Below are 21,454 nucleotides of genomic sequence, written 5' to 3' on the forward strand. Positions count from 1 at the left end.
AGTGTTATTTATCTTAGACTTATCTTATAAATTTATTTAATCAAAATGGCTTCGAACAAACAAAATGAGAAAGAATCGATCAATCAAATTAGAGTAAGTAACCTCTTTCATTAAACTGAGTAAGTTCCGCTGTAAAGTCGCAGAAAAGATTGGTTGTTATTATAACGAGGAACAAGAAGTAATGGAAAGAAACCCCTGTCTCACAGCCCCGGTGAAACTTTTTTCTACAGCGGGGATAAAATTTTCTATCGAAATCCCAGTAAGACTAAGAATTCTATTGGTCCTTAGTCGAAAAATCTAGTGGGAATGGTTTTGGAGGGCAAAAAGGTTTTGACGTTTTTGATATCAATGTTCCTCAATTTAATGATGGATTCCTGTCCGGTACAGTTAAGTATCATAGATTCGGTTTTCAACACGTTTATTGATAGTCCGAATCGAGCAAACGTTTGATTTAAATGATTGATTGAACTTTGCAAGTCTAGTTGGCTGATGAGATCGTCCGTGTACCTGCATAAATCTGGTTTTCAACGCGCAACACCATTCTTAAAAAAAAAGCGTGTAATAATTTCTTTATAGTTCATCAGATTTGATTTAAGTTCTTTATGGAAGAACTCCAAAGTAAAAGTTAATCTGAAAATATTTTTGTTGCGCTTTTCCCTTTGACTCCCAAGTCAGTTTCTCTGAAAAACAGTTCTTTTCGGCTGTTTTGTTTTGATTTTTCTCACGCCGCCGACCCAGTCTCTCATATGTGAACGCGGTCATAGTTTGCACATGTGAAATATTACAGCAATTATTTCGATGCTCTCGACCAAAACACTGATATTTTTTTTGGGTCAGCAATAAAGGATAGATTTTAAGCATATTTTATCCATTGTTTACCATTATATTATTGTTTTCGTTTTTTTAGCATCACCAAAGACAAGAAGAACTGGCCAAAAATGAAGAAGAAGAAAGTAAGAGAAAATGATGAGATATACTCTAATATAAAATGAACGTGAAAGGGTGTTGTGATGTGAAGACAATTGTTTTGAGACGAAGTATTTATGTTTTTGGATGTTATATTTCATGAAGCCACAGCTAACATGTTTCGGACATTGAGCCTTCGTCAGAACTGGTGGACTTTGAACTTATAAATTGACGTTAAATACTATTTCGATGGTGATGTCATTTTCGACTTTTTACAAGATTTACGTCAATTTTTCGTCGGTTTTCGTGTGTCAATCTATATGCCCTTTGATATGGGGTTTTTCCCAAAAATGTGGCATATAATGATCTTTATCCTTATCTTTTGTTTAACCTGTTTGGCATGTATGTTTCTAGCTTGTTTACCAAAATATTTCACGGCGTTGCAGCGTAAGATTTTTCTTTTCTTGGTCTTCATAGATATGTTTCTCCCATGTAAACATTCGCATAGTCAGGTGCTGCTCTGGTCCCCATTGCTGTCCCTTTCTGTTGAGTGTAGAATTTGTCCTCAAATACAAAGTTGTTGAAAGTTTACTTTCCATTAGCTCCACTATCGCATTCGTTGACGATACATGTTCTTTGTGATAGTGATTATCCATTTGGTTTTCCAGGACCTCCAAACCATCATTATCTATGTTGGTGAGATGGATCATGTTGCATTGCACCAACGTGAAAAAAACTTCTCCTGTACCCAAGCCTTAAAAATAGCTATTGTTCTTAAGATGTTTCAAAGTTTAGAAGTTTATTTGGTGTAGAGGTCTAGACAACTGCTTTAATTTTGATTATTGCTTCTTCTTGTTATTATAGAACGACTTGCCAAAGAAATTGCCAAAACAAAAAAGTAAGTCCTTGAAATTCTCATTACAATGTCCTCCAACAAGTACTACAAGTACTACAAACAACCAAGTTATTAGACAAGAGACCCGTCCTGTCTTTTCATAATTTGATATATACAGGACGGGTGAGAGCTGCGAGGTAGATTTCTGCCTCAAAAAGCTTACAGCAGGAAATTCGAATTTAGCGCTGTCCTCACTTACTAAAATAAAAATCAAACTTCGAAACTTAAGAAAGTATGACCACTGAAAGAATAACAGAATTTGATTGGCTGCATATTCAACCGTCATTAGGATTTAGGAAATTCAAACTCTCAAACCTAATCATGCTATATATTTCGCCATCAGTATATAAAATAAGAAATCATAGCATGGATCCAGGCTACGAAGTTATAGGACGAAAACTTATGTCAGATAAAATTTCTTTGCGTTACACCTTTCTTTCTTAACCTATTTGAAAAAAAAATATTTCGATAAAAAAATAAAGCAAATCAGTGATAAATCTTGTATAGAATCTTAACCTAAAGAGCCATATTAAAAGCTCACTGGAAAGATATTTCTTCGTTTAGAAATTAAAAACTTCCTGCTATATAGAGATTTTTATCTTAAAACCACTCTTTCAGGGTCGGGCGAATCGAAAGTGTTATCTAGCCTCGTGCCAAACGCATTATTACTACGTTTTTACTATAGCCAAGAAAGTACTGTTTATTCTCGAATTTGCGGTGTCGATTCCCTGCTTGTAGCCAGAAAAACTGGTGACGGACAGTAACGATTCTATTATTTCCTTTATTTTTAGAGAACTAGACGAAAAGACTCAAGACTTGGAAAAATTGAGGAAAACCATCAGGTTTGTTCTTAATAAAGTAATTTGTTTGTTAAAAAGGGGGGATTTGAGAAGAAGTTGCATTTAATGCAAAGAAGTTACTTCAATTGAATACGAATCTGCAGTGGAGGCAAGGAGGTCAGTAACTTTTGATATGGATTGAATTGGGGTGCGGTTTTGTGCTCGCTGGAATACTGTGTGTGAGGTCTATTCACGATAAGTGAAGCAAGAAACTCTCTTTTCTTTTACCTTTAACTTTTAAAGGAATTCTTCAATCTTTATAAATTTGGTATTATTGGAAAGATATTACTGAGTGGAACAATTTGAAATAAAAAAAACTTGAAAAAAAATCTAAAAATGAAGATGAAAATGAAGAAGAAAAATATGAAGATCTTGTACCGGATGACCCATGAAAAAGTCTAAGAGTTTGGAGGGCAACTGTGTCCTGTAACTGTTTTTTATAATGACTTTTGACTTTATATCTCCATATCTCGATAACTACTTATCCAAAATTAAAAAATGATACATCAAAATTTAAGTTTGCCTTTCCTCTTTAGTTTATTTAGTTAAAATTCAATTTTTTTCGGACATAGTTACCCTCTAAACTCTTATACTTTTTCGTGGGTCACCCGGTAGAAAAATTTTATTGCCTGAAAATGAACTAAAATTTCCAGTGGCATCTTTAATTTTTTAATATAAACTTCTTGCATTGAAAATTGAAAACAATATTTCCAAATACTAGAGATTGAGTGGGAAAAGTTGAATTTGACAAAACAAAACCTATAGACGTCCCAAATGAAAAATTTCGAAGTTGAAAATAATTTACAATCAGTTACAAAGAAAAAGAAGGAAACAATAGTTTTATTCAGTCACTTCTTTGTTAGTCTAATTTATCAACGAGTTAGGTCATTTGAAGCTTTCTGATTACGCGGTACGCCCTTAGTTGACAGGTAGTTGTGCCACTGAGCTTGAAGAAATTTCATTTCTAACACAGTCCTGTGTATCCTAAAGACTTAATCAAGAACTTTCTAAATAATTACAAGTTTTTTTATAAGAACCAGTAAACTTTGTCAGGCTAAGCTGCTCTTAATTTTTTGAATTTTTTCAGGCTTAAATGTTCTTACGAACTTACGATATTTCTTTACTTGAGAACTTAAAATAGGTTTAAAATCAGTTAAAATCAGTACTTTTTTAGAAATCTGAAATCTGAGGCTCAAATTGTTCGTAATTTGTTCTTAGATTTTGGCCAAATTTCAGCCTCGTGTTTTTGTATTAATTGTTCTTATAAAAAAGTGTGTTGCTCAATAAAAAAGACAAACTGCAGGACTAGACCAAAGAGTATATATTACGTAAAGGGCATTGTTCCACGTGAAATTTATGCCAACAACATTAAACTGCAAAATGACCTGGGAACTAGACAGCAACAAATACTAAAATATTCCTCTTTTTTGTTCTTTTGATACCGATGAAACACTACTTTTGAGCATATGTTTTAGTGGAAAGGCAAGCGGAATAAAAAAATTGGTGTTGTTTTGTCAAATTCATGGAAAACGTTGTTTTGTCAAATTCACGGAAAACGTGTGTGCATGTTTCGTTCAATCAATTTTTGACGAAATTTTCGGTCAAAAAATTGAATTGCAATGGCAATATTTAATTTTCAATATTCGAGTTAAAAATTTGAAAATTGAACTTTGATAGCAAAGTTCAATTTTAGTTTTGTTTATTGCCAGAAAATAAACTAAAATTTCCAGTGGCATCTTTAATTTTTTAATATAAACTTCTTGCATTGAAAATTGAAAATAATATTCCCAAATACTAAAAATTGAGGGGTGAAAAGTTGAATTTGACAAAACAAAACCAATTTTTTATTCAATTGATTATTCATTTCTTGGGCTCTCATACACCACTCTTTAATTGTCTTCCTTTCACTTTTTGTTAGGTCTTCTGTTATCTGGAAGGGCAATCTTGCTCTTTTAGTGATCACTCCCAACACTGTATTTTTGTCTTCCTCGTTTGCAAATCGGACCTTGATCGGTCTATAGCGCTTCGCATCTTCTTTTGCTTTCTTAAATCTCCCGATTCTTTGTATTTCTTCAATCTTTATATGCCTTAGGTAAATTTTGGTTGACTCCTCTGTATCTTCAGTGGATTGGTCAACACCATGAACAATTAGATTGTCTTACTTCTTCTTTCTTTTCAATGATGTTTTCCATTTGCTTTTCTATTGTTGCCATTCTGGTCTCAAAGCTACCCTTTATTTCGCTGATCATAAACCATAGCATTGACGTCTTTGGACTTTAATTGATTGATTTCTACGTCTTGGGCTTTCATTATGTCGCAAGCTTTTTATCTCCATTTGGAATCGGAGATTTTGACTTTTCACATGATTCCAATAGATTCCAATAGATTAGGGGTGATCATGACGCAGTTTTGACAAATAAAAGCTCTCGATTTGTATGTTAGACTGGATTTGATAGACAGGGGAGCTTTGAGCAAATGTAGTGTACGATTCGATTTCACTTCTTACATTCAAGTGTGTCTTTGGATCTTCCTTCTTCACTTGTAATGCATTCAGATGGGCTGCAAAGGTCGTAAATTGATGCTGAATTCGGTTGTTTTCGTAGATTTTCCTGAATTTTTTACGCCATTTGATATCTTTTTTTAAAAGTTTGATTAATGCTTACTTCAATTTATTTCCTTCTCATCCCTTCTTCTTATATTCCAATGGCGTATCGCCCATGATAAAGCCTAAAAAGTAAGCCAATATCTATCCCATCGGAAAGGGAAAAGCTAGAGTTTTTACTTACAGAACTCATCGTACATCAGTCAAATTTCATTGAGAAAAAATTGTTATTGAACTACATTGAACTAATCAAAAAATGTTCATAAAGTTCAATACTGTAATTTGGTCTAATATTGACATCCCTCGTCCATTTTAGCTAATTTAGTGGGTCTAATTTTCAAAATTTTCTTGATCGGCCCCAACTATGACGGGGCCTCTAGTCGCACGGCTGAGGTCGAAAAAAGTGGCTAGAAAATGATTTTCGTGATACACCTCTTAGATTCCACTTTTTTCGATGGAAACTTTCGAATTAGTATATGTAGATTCCAAAATCAAAAAGTTTCCACGATATTATCGTGCAAGTAACGAGTAAATGGCGATTTTTTGCGTTTCCAGGCAAAATTGCAAGGCCTGGAAATTCATGATTTTTGGGGGGTCTTCAAATTAAAAAAAAACCTATACCACATGATAGAGCTCTTCAAACTGAGCAAAAAAGTGTATTACACCAAAGTCCCAACTTCTCTAGATCAAAAGTTATGGGCCTATTTGTGGTCAAAAAGGTGTTTAATTTTGCATAAATTAATGCAGATTGTGGGGAAATTCCCTGTTTTCCATCAGTTTTTTACCACAAATAGGCCCATAACTTTTGATCTAGAGAAGTTGGGACTTTGGTGTAATACATTTTTTTGCTCAGTTTGAAGAGCTCTATCATGTGGTATAGGTCTTTTTTTAATTTGAAGACCCCTCAAAAATCATGAAAAAAATGAATTTCCAGGCCTTGCAATTTTGCCTGGAAACGCAAAAAATCGCCAATTACTCGTTACTTGCACGATAATATCGTGGAAACTTTTTGATTTTGTAATCTACACATACTAATTCACGAGTTTCCGTTGTTTTTTTTGGAATCTAAAATATGTATCACGAAATGAAACGTTTTTCGACCTCAGCCGCGCGACTTTGCTAGCTAGTCTTCAAAATAAAGTCGAATGCTATGAGTGCAAACCATGGTTGCGCTTCCTCCGTAACTAAGATTTTCCTCTCTTTCTTCGATGCTTATTCTTAGATGTATCAAAGACATCAGGTTCTTTATTTCAGGAAAATATATATTTGTAGCAAAGCCTTAAACAGAAAGAAGCAACAGGTTTATTATGAGGTGTAATTTTGAGCAGATTCGCATCAAAGGAATCCTGTGATGTTTAAACCATATTTTGGAAAAAAGAGAGTAAATCTAAATGAAAGCGATTGTAACCATACTAAATTGAAAATTTCTCCCGTCGGAGCAAACCATGGCTGCGCCTCCTCGTTCCCCTTTTGAAAACTATTCACGCTAATTCACAATTAATGCCCATGGGTCCCGTCAACGGGGGGGGGGGGATGGCAAGGGGAATGGTTTCCATCATTTTTACATGAATTATTTTTACATGAATTATTTTTCAAATTGTAAAGAAATGGGTCCTTAAATAGCATTTTGAACCCTTCAAAATTCAAAAATTTTCTCCGTTGCCCAACCATGGTGGGCTTTGTCAATTTGTTCAAATGTACCTCAGCTCTTAAGCCGGGAACCTTTGATGTAACCCACCAGTTGTCAAACAATTTTTGATATGCATTAGTCAAGATTACGTCATTTTTCCTATCGGAAACACCCGATAAAACTGGAATTTAACCCCTGTGTATTACTAGAAATAGAAAAACAGAGGTCAAATTCCTTCCACATTTTTCGAAAAATATAATCTTGAATGCCGAAAAACTGATTGACGACCAAACACACACCTATTTGTGGGCAAAAGTTAAGTTTATATAACGGAATTTTATTCATACCAATGGGTCTACTAAAACTGAATTTATCCAGAGAATATGAGCGTGAAAACTAAATTTTCTAGGCGTAATGGCCTGAAATCGAGAAAAATTGGCGTTATCGTGAAAATCAAACTTTTCAGACTTGATGGCGTGAAATCGAAAAGAAATTGGCGTGGTTGGCCTCTTATAAATATTTTAAGCTTTAGTAGAAAAGAGTGGTCCGAATTCCGAATTAGACGAGGGATGTTTCTGTATTCGTTTCATTTTGTTTGATAGTTCAATAGTTTGATAACAGAAATCGGTTTGATAGGGTTTGATTGGCACCACCTGCTCTCTGCTGGCATTTTTTCGAGTGAAATAATAAAATATTAAAACATTGCTTATTAAAATTGCTCATATTCAATTGACTGCTTGGCACAACTAGTTTCATTATATCAGCACATATGGCAAAATGATCATACTTGCTAGTCTTCGTTGTTTGGAGTAGTGAAGAAGGGTTGTTGTTGATAATGATGTGTGGTGGAAAATTATATAACTGTCTTTTGTACTACGGTACCTACTACACGCTTTTTTTATAAGAATACACTTTATAAGAATGTCCATGATGAAAATGGCCAAAAAATTAAGAATAATGCTAAGAATATCACCATCATGGAATTTGGCTACTCAAGCTAAGAATGCCATTTTTAGAGCATTTTCAATTATAAATTGTCACTTACCCCCAAGTAAGGCTCACTCCTTTCACAGAAATGCCATTCTTGTTTTTGAGACGTGTGTACTAAATGTTAAATCTAGTCTGAATTAGGATCCTAACCTAAGAATGCTATAAGAATATTTTAGGATGATTTTCCCAAAAAGTTAAGAATATCCATAATGAAATGGATTTAAACCATTCTTATAAAAAAATCAATTTATTGGTGCATTCACTAACTACACAAACATAAAATACTTAGTATTAAACGAATAATAAACCTGTTTAGAGGACCAGAAAACATAATAGAAATTTATACCGCAGCAGCAAGTTTCAAAAGCATGAGCAGTCAAGCAACCATTGTTTACAAAGCCTTAGTTACACATCTTTCACCTGTGTAGTTCAAGTATTAAGGAATGTGCTGTTTTTTATCTGTGTGAGGGAGTCCATCTTTAGAATATTACCCGTAGTACGCCCGCAGCCAAACGCCCACGCCATAATTTGCGCCCCGAAAATTTTCCTCGTATCAATCGCAGTTTTTTCTTCATATTCCTAAAACATAATAGAAATTTATACAGCAGCAACGTCGGCTAAAGATTTCTTTCTGTGTATTTACTGAACCAGTTCTATATTCTCTCCAGAAGGGGGTATATAGTATATTATCATCTTGAGGTGATATTATGATGTATGTCCCCACAATATACTTGTAGTACCCCTAAGTCCTGAAGGTCTGGAGGTTCCGAGAATATAATAAACCATATACCCTCACAATAAGATTCGAGCGATGTTCAAGTTTCTGACGTCATAATTAAGGTTTTTTGCTAATAGCTTTTTGTGTGTTTGAAATATCAATGGACCTAGGGGGTACATGTATATTGTGCGGGTTATTTGGTATCTTCTCATCTCAGAATCTTGGGACCTTCAGGACTTGGGATAGATGAATATTGTAGAAGGAATAGTGTTTCTATATTTTACATTACATTTCTTATTTTTCCAAACCAAATTCTTTTGTTTAAAATAAATTTTGAATTGAGCAAGTAAATGCTTTCTTGCTGTTCAAGAAAGTTTTTGGCAAGTTGCACAAAATCTAAACAACCAAAAGATTAACTACCTTGAATCTGCAAAAGTATTTTTATTGAACTAATCTTAAATTTGTTCCTAGGGTTATGATGGAAAACTTTCCACAAAGGTTAATTCTCGCGAAATGCAACAATTTCATTCGCAAAAATTTCTTCATCTAAAGTGTATAATTCGTTGAGAAAAAAAACAAAGATCTATATCATCAACTAGCCGTCCACAACCGCCGTAAAACGGCTTAAAACAGCATTTATTTTGTTAATCAAAAACAAACTTTAACACTAACACTAACACTTCTAAAAACAGAAAAAAGAAAATCAGAAAAACGAAGATATCACTGGCGGATTTGAGATGATAAAGAGCAACCACATTGAGTGCAATCCTCGTAAAAAGATAATGCAAATCAAAAGTCACTCCATCGTATTTCTTCGACATGGTCTAAAAAGGCCTATGAAAATTTAGCACTGAAAATAGAATATAAAAACATTTAAGCTCTAGCACACCCACAGACCCGGTGGGACTCCCTAACCCACTGGCAAAGTTAAACTCAAAATTCACCCCGGTGGGGAAAGATCCCTCGAATTAGAAGAAAATGATTTACCGAATTAGCAGAAAAACTGCAAATACTGCTATTTTCGTGTAGAAGGTTGTTTGTATTCTCAAGACATTTAAGAGTGTGATCTTGAAAGGCAGATTTTGCGCGGCGCATTCTGTTGTTTCAAAATCGAGTGGCCCCTGGATACTCGTTCTTTAGGGGCTATTTCTAATTTCTAAAAAAAAAAACGATTTCAGGTTTTTCAATAAACGAAGAAGCAAATGAGCTATGAAGAAAATAAGCTATTGAAAAATATTACAAAATTTAAAACAAATATTGAACGACCATAAATATATTTCTGATGATTTTTGGGAAATTTGATTTTCAGAACTCAAGAGAAATATATCAGGGCAGATTTAAAACTGTTTCCATGTTCAACCCTAGCCACAGGGAGGGGGCAGAATCTACTACGCTGGTGTTATATTGTGTATATATCGGAGAAAAGCTTTTGAACCCATTTGAAACTTTCCAATTTTTAATAAAATCTTATTAAGAGTGCTTGTGAAAATTTTCAAGGTCATAGCTCGTCTAGATGGTTTTATGACTTTATCGTGAAGCATGAGAGGCTCGGAAAACACGAGTTAAAAAACACGAGTTAAAAAACACGAGTTACAAAAAACACGAGTTACGTTAAATGTGACGTCATCAATGGGGAATTATGACGTCACAAGTAGATAATTTAACTCGTCAATTTATGGTGCACCTTAAACTGACGAGTTAATTAACTCGTCAATTTATGGTGCACCTTAATCTTACGAGTTAATTAACTCGTCAATTTATGGTGCACCATAAATTGACGAGTTAAATTATCTACTTGTGACGTCATAATTTCCCATTGATGACGTCACAGTTAACGTAACTCGTGTTTTTTGTAACTCGTGTTTTTTAACTCGTGCTTTTTAACTCGTGTTTTCCGAGCCTCGAAGCATGACATAAAACCCAATTAAAATCGCAAAAAGATTTTTGGTTTTAGTATTAGAACGAACAGAATGTCAGAGATTTCAGAACTGGGAGAAAATCAAGTGACTCAAATGCCTTCCTGGGTATTTTGAATTTTTTTTACTGATATTAGTAAATAAATATTCCAGCAGCATTCGGTGAAGATTTCACTCGGAAAACAACAGTATTGAAATGACAGCAAGCATTCAAAGTTTAACATTTGAAAATTAGTTTTTGTAATAGAATGGCTAAAATGAAGATTTCGGTAAATTATTTTCTGCTAATTCGAAGGATTTTTCCCCACCGGGTTGAATTTAGAAATTAGCTGTAGATAATGGGTCTATGTACAGACAAACTTCAAACAAGCCTACTAGAGAGCGCAGGGAGAAAGATTCTTGAGAAGTAATTGTTTTTCAATTGAATATTATACACACTTTTAAGGATAGGGATTTTGTTAGCTTCGAATTAGTTCTTATAAACCACAATCTATTAACGATAAAAACAATAGCCTCATCATTTCAGCCACGGCATCCTTATACTATGGTTATAGAGACCATCCACTGTTGCGAATTTAAACTGGTAGCTTTTCAAATATGCGGTATTTCAATCATTGCCCCGCAGGGGCTTTTGTTGCTTCACGTAGCGGCCTTGCTCGCCAGAAAAATATTCGTGTCGTTAATGTTTTTCCGATTTTGAGCGGGCCGCCGCGGTTGAAAAATGTTCGCGCGCACCTATTGTTTTATCTATTTTGTTGCGATTTGTATTGGTTTTTAGTTCTTAAAAAGTAAAACAGGGACAGTGCACAATGTGAGCAAATTTTTTTTTAAAGCATATACTTTATAAAAATAGAATCAATAACGCTTAATAAACAGCCATTTACCTTTCGGTAATTAATTCTTACAAAGTAAACAAAGAACGGTGCACAATATGAGCATAATATCTTTCTTATAGGCATCTACTTTATAACATTGAAGAATCGAGTTATTAACTCTTGAAAGAGCTATATACTCTCCGGTAATTAGTGATTACAAAGTAAACAATGGACGGCGCATAATATGAGCATATTTATCGCAATGGTTTCAGATGAACGAGACAAGCGCATTCTCTAACCCTTTGATTGCCAATGTCGGCTATAGCCAGATCCAGGAAGGTCCTCTTGCCAGCCTCATACTCGTCTTGAAATCTTCATTTTAGCCTAAGTTGATGGAAATAAAAAGCATTTTGAGGAGCAATATAAGAAAGTTGCAAGTTTGATCTTTTTGTAGTCAAGAAATCAATGGGCTTTTCCAGAAAAAAACTGTGCACCCCCTGTTGAGGAGTCCATTTACATTCCAAGGGGGTATGGTTTGAAATTCCATAGCAGTAGACAAAAATCCGTCATAAATAAGTGGAATTCCATGGGGGTAGAATGAAAATCTTTAAAAATTTGGAATTCCAGAGGGATATGACCCTAAAATTGCCTGAAATTCCAAGGGGGTAATTCACAAAAGGTTGGAGCTCCTCAACAGGGGGTGTACGGTTTTTTTCTGGAGCCCAATACAGGTAGTGGTAGGATATGAATCCTATCCTATCAAAGTTACGCGGACCGCGTGTTTTTCATAAAAACGCCAGATTGAAAATAGTGTTAGTCACTAGATTTGTAAAAAAAGTAAACTCAAAAACAAGGAAAATACTAATTTTAATTCTTCTGTTTATGATTGCTAAATTCGTTAAGACATTACTTTCTTTTGCCTGGAAAACATAGAAGAATCACTTTTAGCCTTTCGGGGTATATTACTTCATTACAAAACTAGCAAATTCGCCGTCAGATAAGGAATACTCACCCTGCCTAAAACGAGTGGCGCCAAAACCCCTCCCCACCCAACATAAAAAAAAGAAAGAATAAGGCTATCCAATAAAACAACCTCTAATTTCTTCTGGTTCGGGAGATATTGACGTATAAAGTTTGACCTAGCTCATTTTACCAAAGAAGCACTTAAAATGGCCCTGACACTCATTGGTTTTAGTTAATACTTAAAGATGCAGTTTGATTTGACCAAGATGGAATCTTAAGTGTTACAATGACCCTATAACAATGTCATCTGAAGGTGGAATGGGCGTTTCCAGAAAAAAATCGTGCACACCCGGTTGAGGAGGTCCATTTCCGTTCCAAGGGGGAAAGGTTTGAAATGCAGGGGAATTCCATAAGGGTAGACGAAAATCCGTCAAAAATAAGTGGAATTCCAAGGGGGTATGATCCTAGAATTGCCTGGAATTCCAAGGGAGTAGGTCACAAAAGGTTGGACCTCCTCAACAGGGTGGTGCACGGTGTTTTCTGTAAAAGCCCAATTGATGGTTCTAGTAACTCTGTAGATGGAATTGATAGTTCTGGTTCTTAAAGGATACTCTGAAATTTATGAATTCGATGAGTGATTCTGGTAGTAATGGTTCTGGTGTTTTTGGTTATCGATCCGATAGTTCAGTTGGATCTGGTGGAGAATATAACGGTTCTGGTGAATCTGCTTACTTAGATTCAACGATATTATCAGACTTACCAAAGTTATAAAGTTCTACTAGCATAATGCTGAGCTGAAAAAGCGCAAAGATGAATAGAACTTAATGAAAAGCTTTTTAACAAATACAACGATGACCAGTTTTTCTCGTTTCCCTTTATCATTACAAAGACCTCTAAAGCTCTGTCTTTACTTTAACCACTGCCAACATTTCCCAATAAATCCCTCGTCATTGTAAGACCACTAACTTCCTCAGACTAAAGATTCCCGAACTGCTCTTCAAGACCTGACAAAATTTAGATGTTCAAACGAGAAATATGAAGCGATCCTAATTCGAGCCGATGTATTTTCTCTTCCAGAGATCAAGAAGAAGAACTGAAAAAATATAAAAAGAATAATGGTATGTAAAATTGTTATCCCAAGTTATTTTCGGAATTTAGCGACGTCATTTTTCATTTTTGAACTCGAGGCTTTCTTGTTTTTATCTTGTTTTACTCGTTTTGTAATGTGATAATGAAGGACCGATGATTTATCATAACCCCGAAGAGCTAGATAGGCAACTTTAAGCTTTCTCCAGCAAAAAAATTGAAGGAAAAATTTGACTTTTTAAATTTCGTCCCGATGGATAAAATCTAGCATTTTAATTGTTTTCGGAGCGCAAGATAAAAAAAAGAAGATGGCAAACGTCCGTAGAAGCTACTGTATAGTTTCTGGCAAAAATAAAATACTTTTCATTTATTTTTTAGATGAACTCAAAAGACAAATTGCTGAAATGGTGAGTGAACTTTATTGAGATAACTTTTTTTTGATTCTGATTCATCGTGTGAACCTTTACGAACTTGATTTTTTTTATGTAAATGCTAGTATTTCGTTATTTATATATTCTAAGCAACGACAGACTTACTTTTTACACCGTGAGTAACCATTAGGTAATTGAATTTGGATTTCTTTCATGATTGTGTAGTCGGAGGATGTGATGCGAAAAAGTGGATCATTTGGCCATCACAGATTTTTGCCTAAAAGTAAAATAAAAAGAAGTTCTTTGTTTGTATTCAACAGCAACAAGAACAAGAACAACAACAACAGCTGCAAAAGCAACAACAGCAACAACAACAACAATTGATGTTGCAACGGACACCATCTGCTGTAAGCTAAAATTTCGTTTTTCTTTTTAGAAATTTTTTTTGGGCCTGAAATGACGTAGGAATGGCTAAAAACAATACAAGATTAGAAATAAAGCAAAATGGGCAAAATGAGCGATCAAAGAAATTAGGTGTACTGGACATGGTTCATGTAGTACTATTACATCTCCGTCCTCCATCCACCGTTCCGGAGTGAAAAGAAAAAAACGAGGAAGTGAGTTTGTGCTTGTGGAAACATATTTTTAGTAGCATTTCTATATTTTTTCCAAGAGTTCTACGAATTTTTTGAGTTTTCTCGAAAATGCGGGACATCTTAGGTATGCAGGCGGAATTCGGGACAAAGAGCTTAAATGCGGGACGGCTGGCAACTATGTTATTAGCCCCATCACAAGCGATGTCAATGAGTTTCTACCGATGTAACCGATTTCCTTGTCTCGACTCTAAGACATATTGATAAGACATTTGTAAGTGGAAAGTGGAATAATTTTAATGAATTTGAATAAATTGGAAGATGAAGATGAAAATGGAGAAAAAATATGAGATCTTTTAGAATATTTTAACAGGAATGAAATTTCAACATCATAACTGAGAGAAATTTGTTTAAAAATCTTTATTAAATACCACATTGTAAAATCATGTTGGATGAAATGTTGGACTGGTTTGCCCTGGCCCACCTGAGGGGTCAATCATCCCCTAACTCCTTTCCAATTTCTAGATATCGCATCTTTCCTGTTTTGATGACGTCATCAAGTGAATGAAAACGCCTAAAAATTCAGCCAAATTTCAAAATTACACTCAAGCCTCATAACCCTTCCCAACTTATTCCCCATATAATTATCGATCCAATGAGGGGTAGTATGTTCATTTGAATTTACTTGGAAAATCGCTGTTATAAAAATAGATTACCTATATCCGTATACCCTTTACGGCTATGTGAAGCCCGTGGCGCGATAGGCGGAGATGTCTCTTAATGCTGGGCTAGCGTTATATAAGTTTTTCATAAACTCATTTAGAATTATAAGATGCAACCTAAGATTAGCTGGTAGTAATGTTGTAGAAAAGTAGAAATGTTGGCAGTTGAAAAAGCAATTATCAAATCACTTAGGATCAATAATCATCAAGAATTTTGTTTCTTTTTAGGACGCAAACCCTGCCCAAATCCTCGAGGAGGCAGAAGCTGCGGCCATCGGTGAGCAGGTTAGTATTTTTACTTTCAGTATTTCTTCGTTAATTTATATTCTATCTAAATTTGTCAAATAATTAACGGTTTTACCAAGGCTACATGCATCCCGAAATTAGATTTGATATAGGGGATCTAATGTTGTTTCCGATAAAATTTCCAAATGACTACCGTGAAGTCGGGTAACTTGCATCAGTGGAGGCTAACATGCATAGCCCTCAAATGACTGACTAATCAAAGCAGCAAAATCTGCATTTGTATTAAGTAACATCTTAGTTGAACAACCATTACAATAGTGCTAAATACTTCGTAGAGCCAATCATAAATTACATTTTTCGAAAATTCACAAGGTTAAAAAATACTTTACTTGAAGTTTCATGCTTATCGCAATCATCAGACGTGTAAAAACATTTCAAAAAAAGCATATGTATTATGTACAGATTTGAAGTGTCCGGTGGGACGCTTTTTATGTTTTTCAACAAACTTATTTGGCCTATTTGTAATAAGTATGTATTTTAACAAACAAGATTCTACAAAAGAAAAGACAGAAAACCTGCCAATCGAAATTTTAACTCCTTTCCTGTTAGCTAACCTTATCAGAGTGGATTGTCCAGGAAAAACGCAACGTAAAAGTAATCTCCCATAGTAATCTACGATCGCGGAAAAATTATTTTAGGAGACAATGCGAAATTTAAAAAAGTTTGTAAATATCATTGTTTTCAAATTTGCAAAAAAACATAGAGTATTCACAGAGAAAGTTATAATGTTTTGAAAAAAGTAAATTGTATATATTATATCGTAAATTTAAACCTCAACGTTACAAAAACACCTCATTCGCATGATTGATATTTCAGGTGGCACACAACGTTGTTTCAACGTTTATCTAACGTTCACAACGTCCATATAACGTTAGATCATATAACGTTAGATGAACGTTGAAACAATGTTGTGTGCCAGCTGGAATTCCAGAAAATTCAGTGTGGATGGAAAAAATAGCACAATAAGTGAGGATTGGTTTATCTGATTATTTTTAGCGGAGACAAAAATTACAGTTTAAATTTCCACTGAGGACGATATTTTGGCCAATTTGTCCAGCGGGAAAGGGTTCCCAATGGGTCCTTGAGAGTGTAAAGACTGGTAAAGAAGGAAATGAAAAGATCGTCGTCAACTTTATCTGATTTGATGTCAATGTTTTCAACCTTTTTTACAATTTCCATTTTGTTCTAATGATAAAAATGGCCTTAACTTTGTGAACTCTAATGATGACGAACATGGTAAAGAATTACTTTTCAAAAATTAATAGTCAAGGCCTGTATTTTTGAAAGATTTTTAAAAAAATTAACGTTTGTGTTTTTTGGCCCAACTGATATTTTCAAAGAATGGTCAAATATCACCTTGCAGGACTGTGCAGGATGGAAAGATTTTATATGTCCATTAATTGTTATATTTGACTCAGACTCTTAGTGAGAAGAACAAATCGTTTATTGATTGACTATTTAAACTTCTTTATCTAGCATGAGGCTCTAGAAGATCAAGTTGCCTCAATGTCTGCTGTAAGCTGAAATTTTCTATACTTACGCTTTTTTTTATAAGAAGGGACCTAAGAATAGTGTCAGACTAGATTGACCATTTAATACTTACGTCTCAAGCATAAAATAGCATTTTGTGAAAGGAGTGAGGCCTTACTTGGGGGTAATTGACAATTTATGGTTGAAAATGCTCTAAAAATGGAATTCTTAGCTTGAGTAGCAAAATTCCATGATGGTGATATTCTTAGCATTATTCTCATCATCTTGGCCATTTTCATCATGGACATTCTTATAAAGTGTTTTACTTTTTTTAGTTTTCTCCATATAAATAATCTTGTCCTAAGGTTTCACTTTCATTATTTTGAGTGTCGTTGTTAGTTAATTTTTAAAGTTTTTTTAAAGTTACTACGAAGGTAGAACCAATGAATTTCTCCTAACTATTACCATTTATTACAACGAGAAAAACTCAATCAAATCAATGAAAACTCATACTCCAAATTCTGTTTTTAGCCCGAAAACCCAGCTCCAATCCTCGAGGAGGCGGAAATTCAACACCAGGTCAGTGATTTTACTAACAGTATTTTTTACAAAATTTGCTTCAAAATATAGGGACTCTTTCCCTACATAGTGCTCACAAACAAAACCTTTGTCCGCTAGTTTTGATTTTCCTTTTAAATTTTTTAATTTATTTTCTTTTTCAACAAAAGCCCCTTGGAATTATAAAACAAAAGCTCTTATACAAACTACTTGGGAAAGGACACTAATTGCTTTTAAAAGCAAATATGTACCCGATTCGCCCATTTTCGTAAAAATTGGAAGTCCTTATTTGTTGTATATATTATATACAAACTTTTCAATCAAACTGCCTGTTTATTTACTTTAGATTTTTCTCATTATTTAATAGGTTGGTCAGAACATTGACTTTGAAATTGTAAGTTAATTTTATATATTCCGTAAAATGGGTCTGTTCTAAGTCACAATAATTGGTGACTGTGCTAGGAATCCATTCCACAATCCATCGTGGATGATGTGGAAGTGCACTTGCCTAGTTCCCCATGGATCGCTAGATTAACGCACTAGATCGAAAAATTGTGTGTTAGTGTCTCGCAAGACTAAACCTACGCTCACACGATTCCAGTGAGATGACTCCTAGACTTCTCAATACGGAACGGGGCATCCTCTGTTAAGACATTTATAAAGCAGTGTAATTTTAACTTTGATTACAATGAAAAATGTAAAGAATATTGACAACCATATTTATTTTCATAGTTTCAAGGAGCAGAAGGAGCAGAAGCAGTAGGAGCAGGAGAGGAGGCGGAAAAGGAACCGGTTGGAGCAGGAGAGGAGGCGGAAAAGGAACCGGTTGCAGCAGGAGAGGAGGTCTTACCTCCTATAGCTCTTCCCACTCCATCACCATCACAATCACCATCATCTGATCCTGCCCTTCTCCCCAAAAGAGGCCGCCCAAGGAGATTGTATAATGAGAATAGAAAAAGAGGTCAAGGAAAGGCTCATCATATTGGAAAAAGATTGAAACGCCACAAAACCAATGACGAGCACTTACCCTTGACCGAGGGTAGGATCAAAGAGATGAAAGTGCTGGAGTTAAGGGAGGAGCTTAGAAGAAGGAACCTTCCGATGAGTGGGTTGAAGGAGGCAATCATCGAAAGGTTGCGGCTGTACTGGATGGAGAACGAGATGGAGGAGGGGGAAGAACATGACGACTGTAGAAAAAAAGATAACAATAATTGCCCCGCAGGGGCTTTTGTTGCTTCACGTAGCGGACTTGCTCGCCAGAAAAATATTCATGATTCATGTTCATGTTGTTTCTTCAGATTTTTTTCGTGATATTTTTTTTAACTTTCGTGCATTTTACACAGAGCACTTGTGAAAGCGAGAAATCGAAAGTCCCGTTTGCACCCGTTTGCACTGCCAGTCTACACAGTTTGGAGGTTTGTCTTTTATGTTTTCCACACAGTTTAAAGGTTTCACAAACAACAAACAGCTCACAAGATTTTTGCTTGGTTAATATCTTTTTAACGTAGTTGCTCAAAACTAAAACTGGATTTAGTTGAGGGACATTGTTTGCTACTGAATGAATAACTATCAAACTACTGATATTGGATCAAACCTTATACGATTGTCGTCAGAAATGGATGACATCTTCAATCAATGTACAATGAATGACAATGTGTTTTACACACACAGTCTGACAGTGTCTGGACAGTTTTATATGCTGCTCTACCGAAACCCTACTGAACCCAGTACCCTATATATGGATATTGCATGCGCCGAAAGTAATTTTTCAAAGAGTAATCCTTGCGTCAAAACGTGCTAAAAACTGATGATACCAACATTGAGTTTCTTACAGAAGATTTAGTGAGTGAGACATGCCAATGAGAATATACTATGACTAACATGGAACTGATTAATTCTCGTGGACATTTGAAGCACAGTGTTACAGCAAAAAAATGGTTGAGCATGGGGAGCAGCGAAGCAGCGAGCAGAAAAATGTAAACAGAAGCGGAACAAAAGCCGAAAAAACGATGGATTATGGAGTGTATATTTGATGCTATTTTGTGAATAATTTTTTACGCCAATATTGAAGTTTTAGCAAACTTTGAAAATGATGTTTATGCCATGATGAATGATTAATGCCATGCAAAGTAATGTTCGATAAAAATCAAGAAAACAAAAATTTGTTCAATTTATTGTAAAAGCTTTTCGACTATCGTCATCGTCAGTACAGTACAAAATACATAAGCGTATGAAAAAGTATCTACAATTTATAAAGCACGATGTTTATGCCACTGTGCCAGAGCGGTACTTTGATGTCTATGTACGCCAAAGATTTTCAGCTTAGTTACCTGAATTCCAGACTGGGACAAAACATTTCAAGCTTCTAAGAAAAGCTTATTATTACACACACTATTGGAGTAATTTCAATTTGAATTGTTTTGTCACATATTATGAACAGACTCGAACACTGAACACTCTCTCTACTAATACCACCACTGCACACTGTACCGTGTTGATGTTAAACGTAGGAGCGTACTTTGCTCAAATCAAAACTGAACAAACTTTTTGACTTTTTAGAACCAGACGTCCAATAAAATACAAACACAATGTTGTACCCACCTGTGAAGTGAAAAGTTTTTAACCATGTTGACAGTGGTTACAACAGGACACGGTGTCTGAAATAACAGTCATTTCGTTGAAGAATCTTCGCTTTCTTGCTTGCCAGGGAAGTGGAAGTGGATTACAGCGATAGAAAAAAATTGTGTACAGTGGCGGATTAGATGTTATTTTAATATTTTCATGGTGACCAATTTTTGCTGAAGGCCCCTTTTCAGATTTTCTTAGGATTTTATTTTATGGTCTTTTGTAAATAAGAACAAAGGCTGTGAAATCCGACAAATTTAATCCCTGAAAATTAATACCTTTATTAAAATTATCTGATTCAACTGCCAATTTTGGGAGCAACTACACATTTTTTTTTTATAAGGAACCTTAACTTCGCTCTGAGCCTGGAATTCCTTATTTTTACAGAGAATTTCAGTCTCAAAGTTCCTTACTACATAGGAAATTTTGAACTTTTTGCCCCTTGAAAGATCAAAATTTGGTCAAATTAGTCCCAATAAGGTACATTATTTTCAAATTCACTTATTCTCAGCCTGAGCAGTTCCTTAACAATTCCTTATTTTTTGAACCATTTTCAGCCTCGAGTTCCTTATAAACGTGTTCCTTATAAAAAAAAAAACGTGTATCAAATTTATATCTTTAGTAACCATGAAGAAATTTTATTCAAGCTAACTGAAAACTTTTTGCAGAAACACGTATAAACATTGTTAAAGTTTTTAGATAATTTTCAGTAACCTTTGATACAAATAGATTATATCTACAGTATGCCACCAGTCCAAAGTTACTTACTTTTTAAATTTCAAATCAAATGAATGCATTCAATTTCATTTTGGAATTCACCTTTAATCTGCATTATGTTTTCTTTATGGGAGGGAAGCACTTTCAGTTTCACAGTACACATTCTTATGTTTGGGTTTTCCAAATATTTTTATCTGGTGATTGAAGAAAATCAACTTTGATATCATTCTAGTTCTTAACATGTTGCGAAACCTGTACAGTTATGGTTTTATTCAGGTCACTTTGCATCAGAAAGTGTAGATTAACACTTTCGTTATGTATGGATCTTATTGAGGAAATTTTAACCGCATCGGCTCGTGTTTCTTAACTTTAAACAGCTCTAGTAACATTGAGCACTTTCTATGAAGACTCATTTCACCAATTTACAGTCTGATTATGATTCCCTTGCTCTCTTCATGGCTAAATTCCTCTGGGCTAATATCTGCTATCAGCGGGGCATTCATAGCGACAGCTAATTGCTAGTAATAACGATAAAGATGGTGGTGGCTCCGGGGCTGGTATGTCCGTTTAATTTATTTTTTATTAATCTTTGTTTGATATTTTTTAGATTTAATTCATTAACTTTTTAATTTGACATACCCTGGGTTACTTCTTTTTTTTCTTTGCCTTTGTTCTTTCTCGTTAATCTCCGAAAAAATGACAATGGTGACTGTTTTAATAATTTTTCAAGTA

General features: G+C 34.7%; 1 protein-coding gene across 1 annotated transcript; it reads left to right on the plus strand.

Moving 5' to 3' along the window:
* Nucleotides 1–45: 45 nt before the first annotated feature.
* On the plus strand, nt 46–18,569 carry LOC136803292 (golgin subfamily A member 6-like protein 7; the record flags this gene model as incomplete). Its single annotated transcript, XM_067060014.1, has 12 exons — nt 46–93; nt 908–953; nt 1,771–1,804; nt 2,593–2,643; nt 13,352–13,392; nt 13,739–13,767; nt 14,052–14,138; nt 15,275–15,331; nt 16,829–16,867; nt 17,354–17,401; nt 17,748–17,774; nt 18,113–18,569. Coding segments are annotated over exons 1-12 (964 nt in total), but the record flags the coding sequence as incomplete, so codon positions are not given.
* Nucleotides 18,570–21,454: the final 2,885 nt, after the last annotated feature.

This window comes from Clytia hemisphaerica, unplaced genomic scaffold (genome assembly GCF_902728285.1).
Source record: "Clytia hemisphaerica strain Z4C2 unplaced genomic scaffold, Clytia hemisphaerica genome assembly, whole genome shotgun sequence".
In the NCBI taxonomy this organism is placed as follows: domain Eukaryota; kingdom Metazoa; phylum Cnidaria; class Hydrozoa; order Leptothecata; family Clytiidae; genus Clytia; species Clytia hemisphaerica.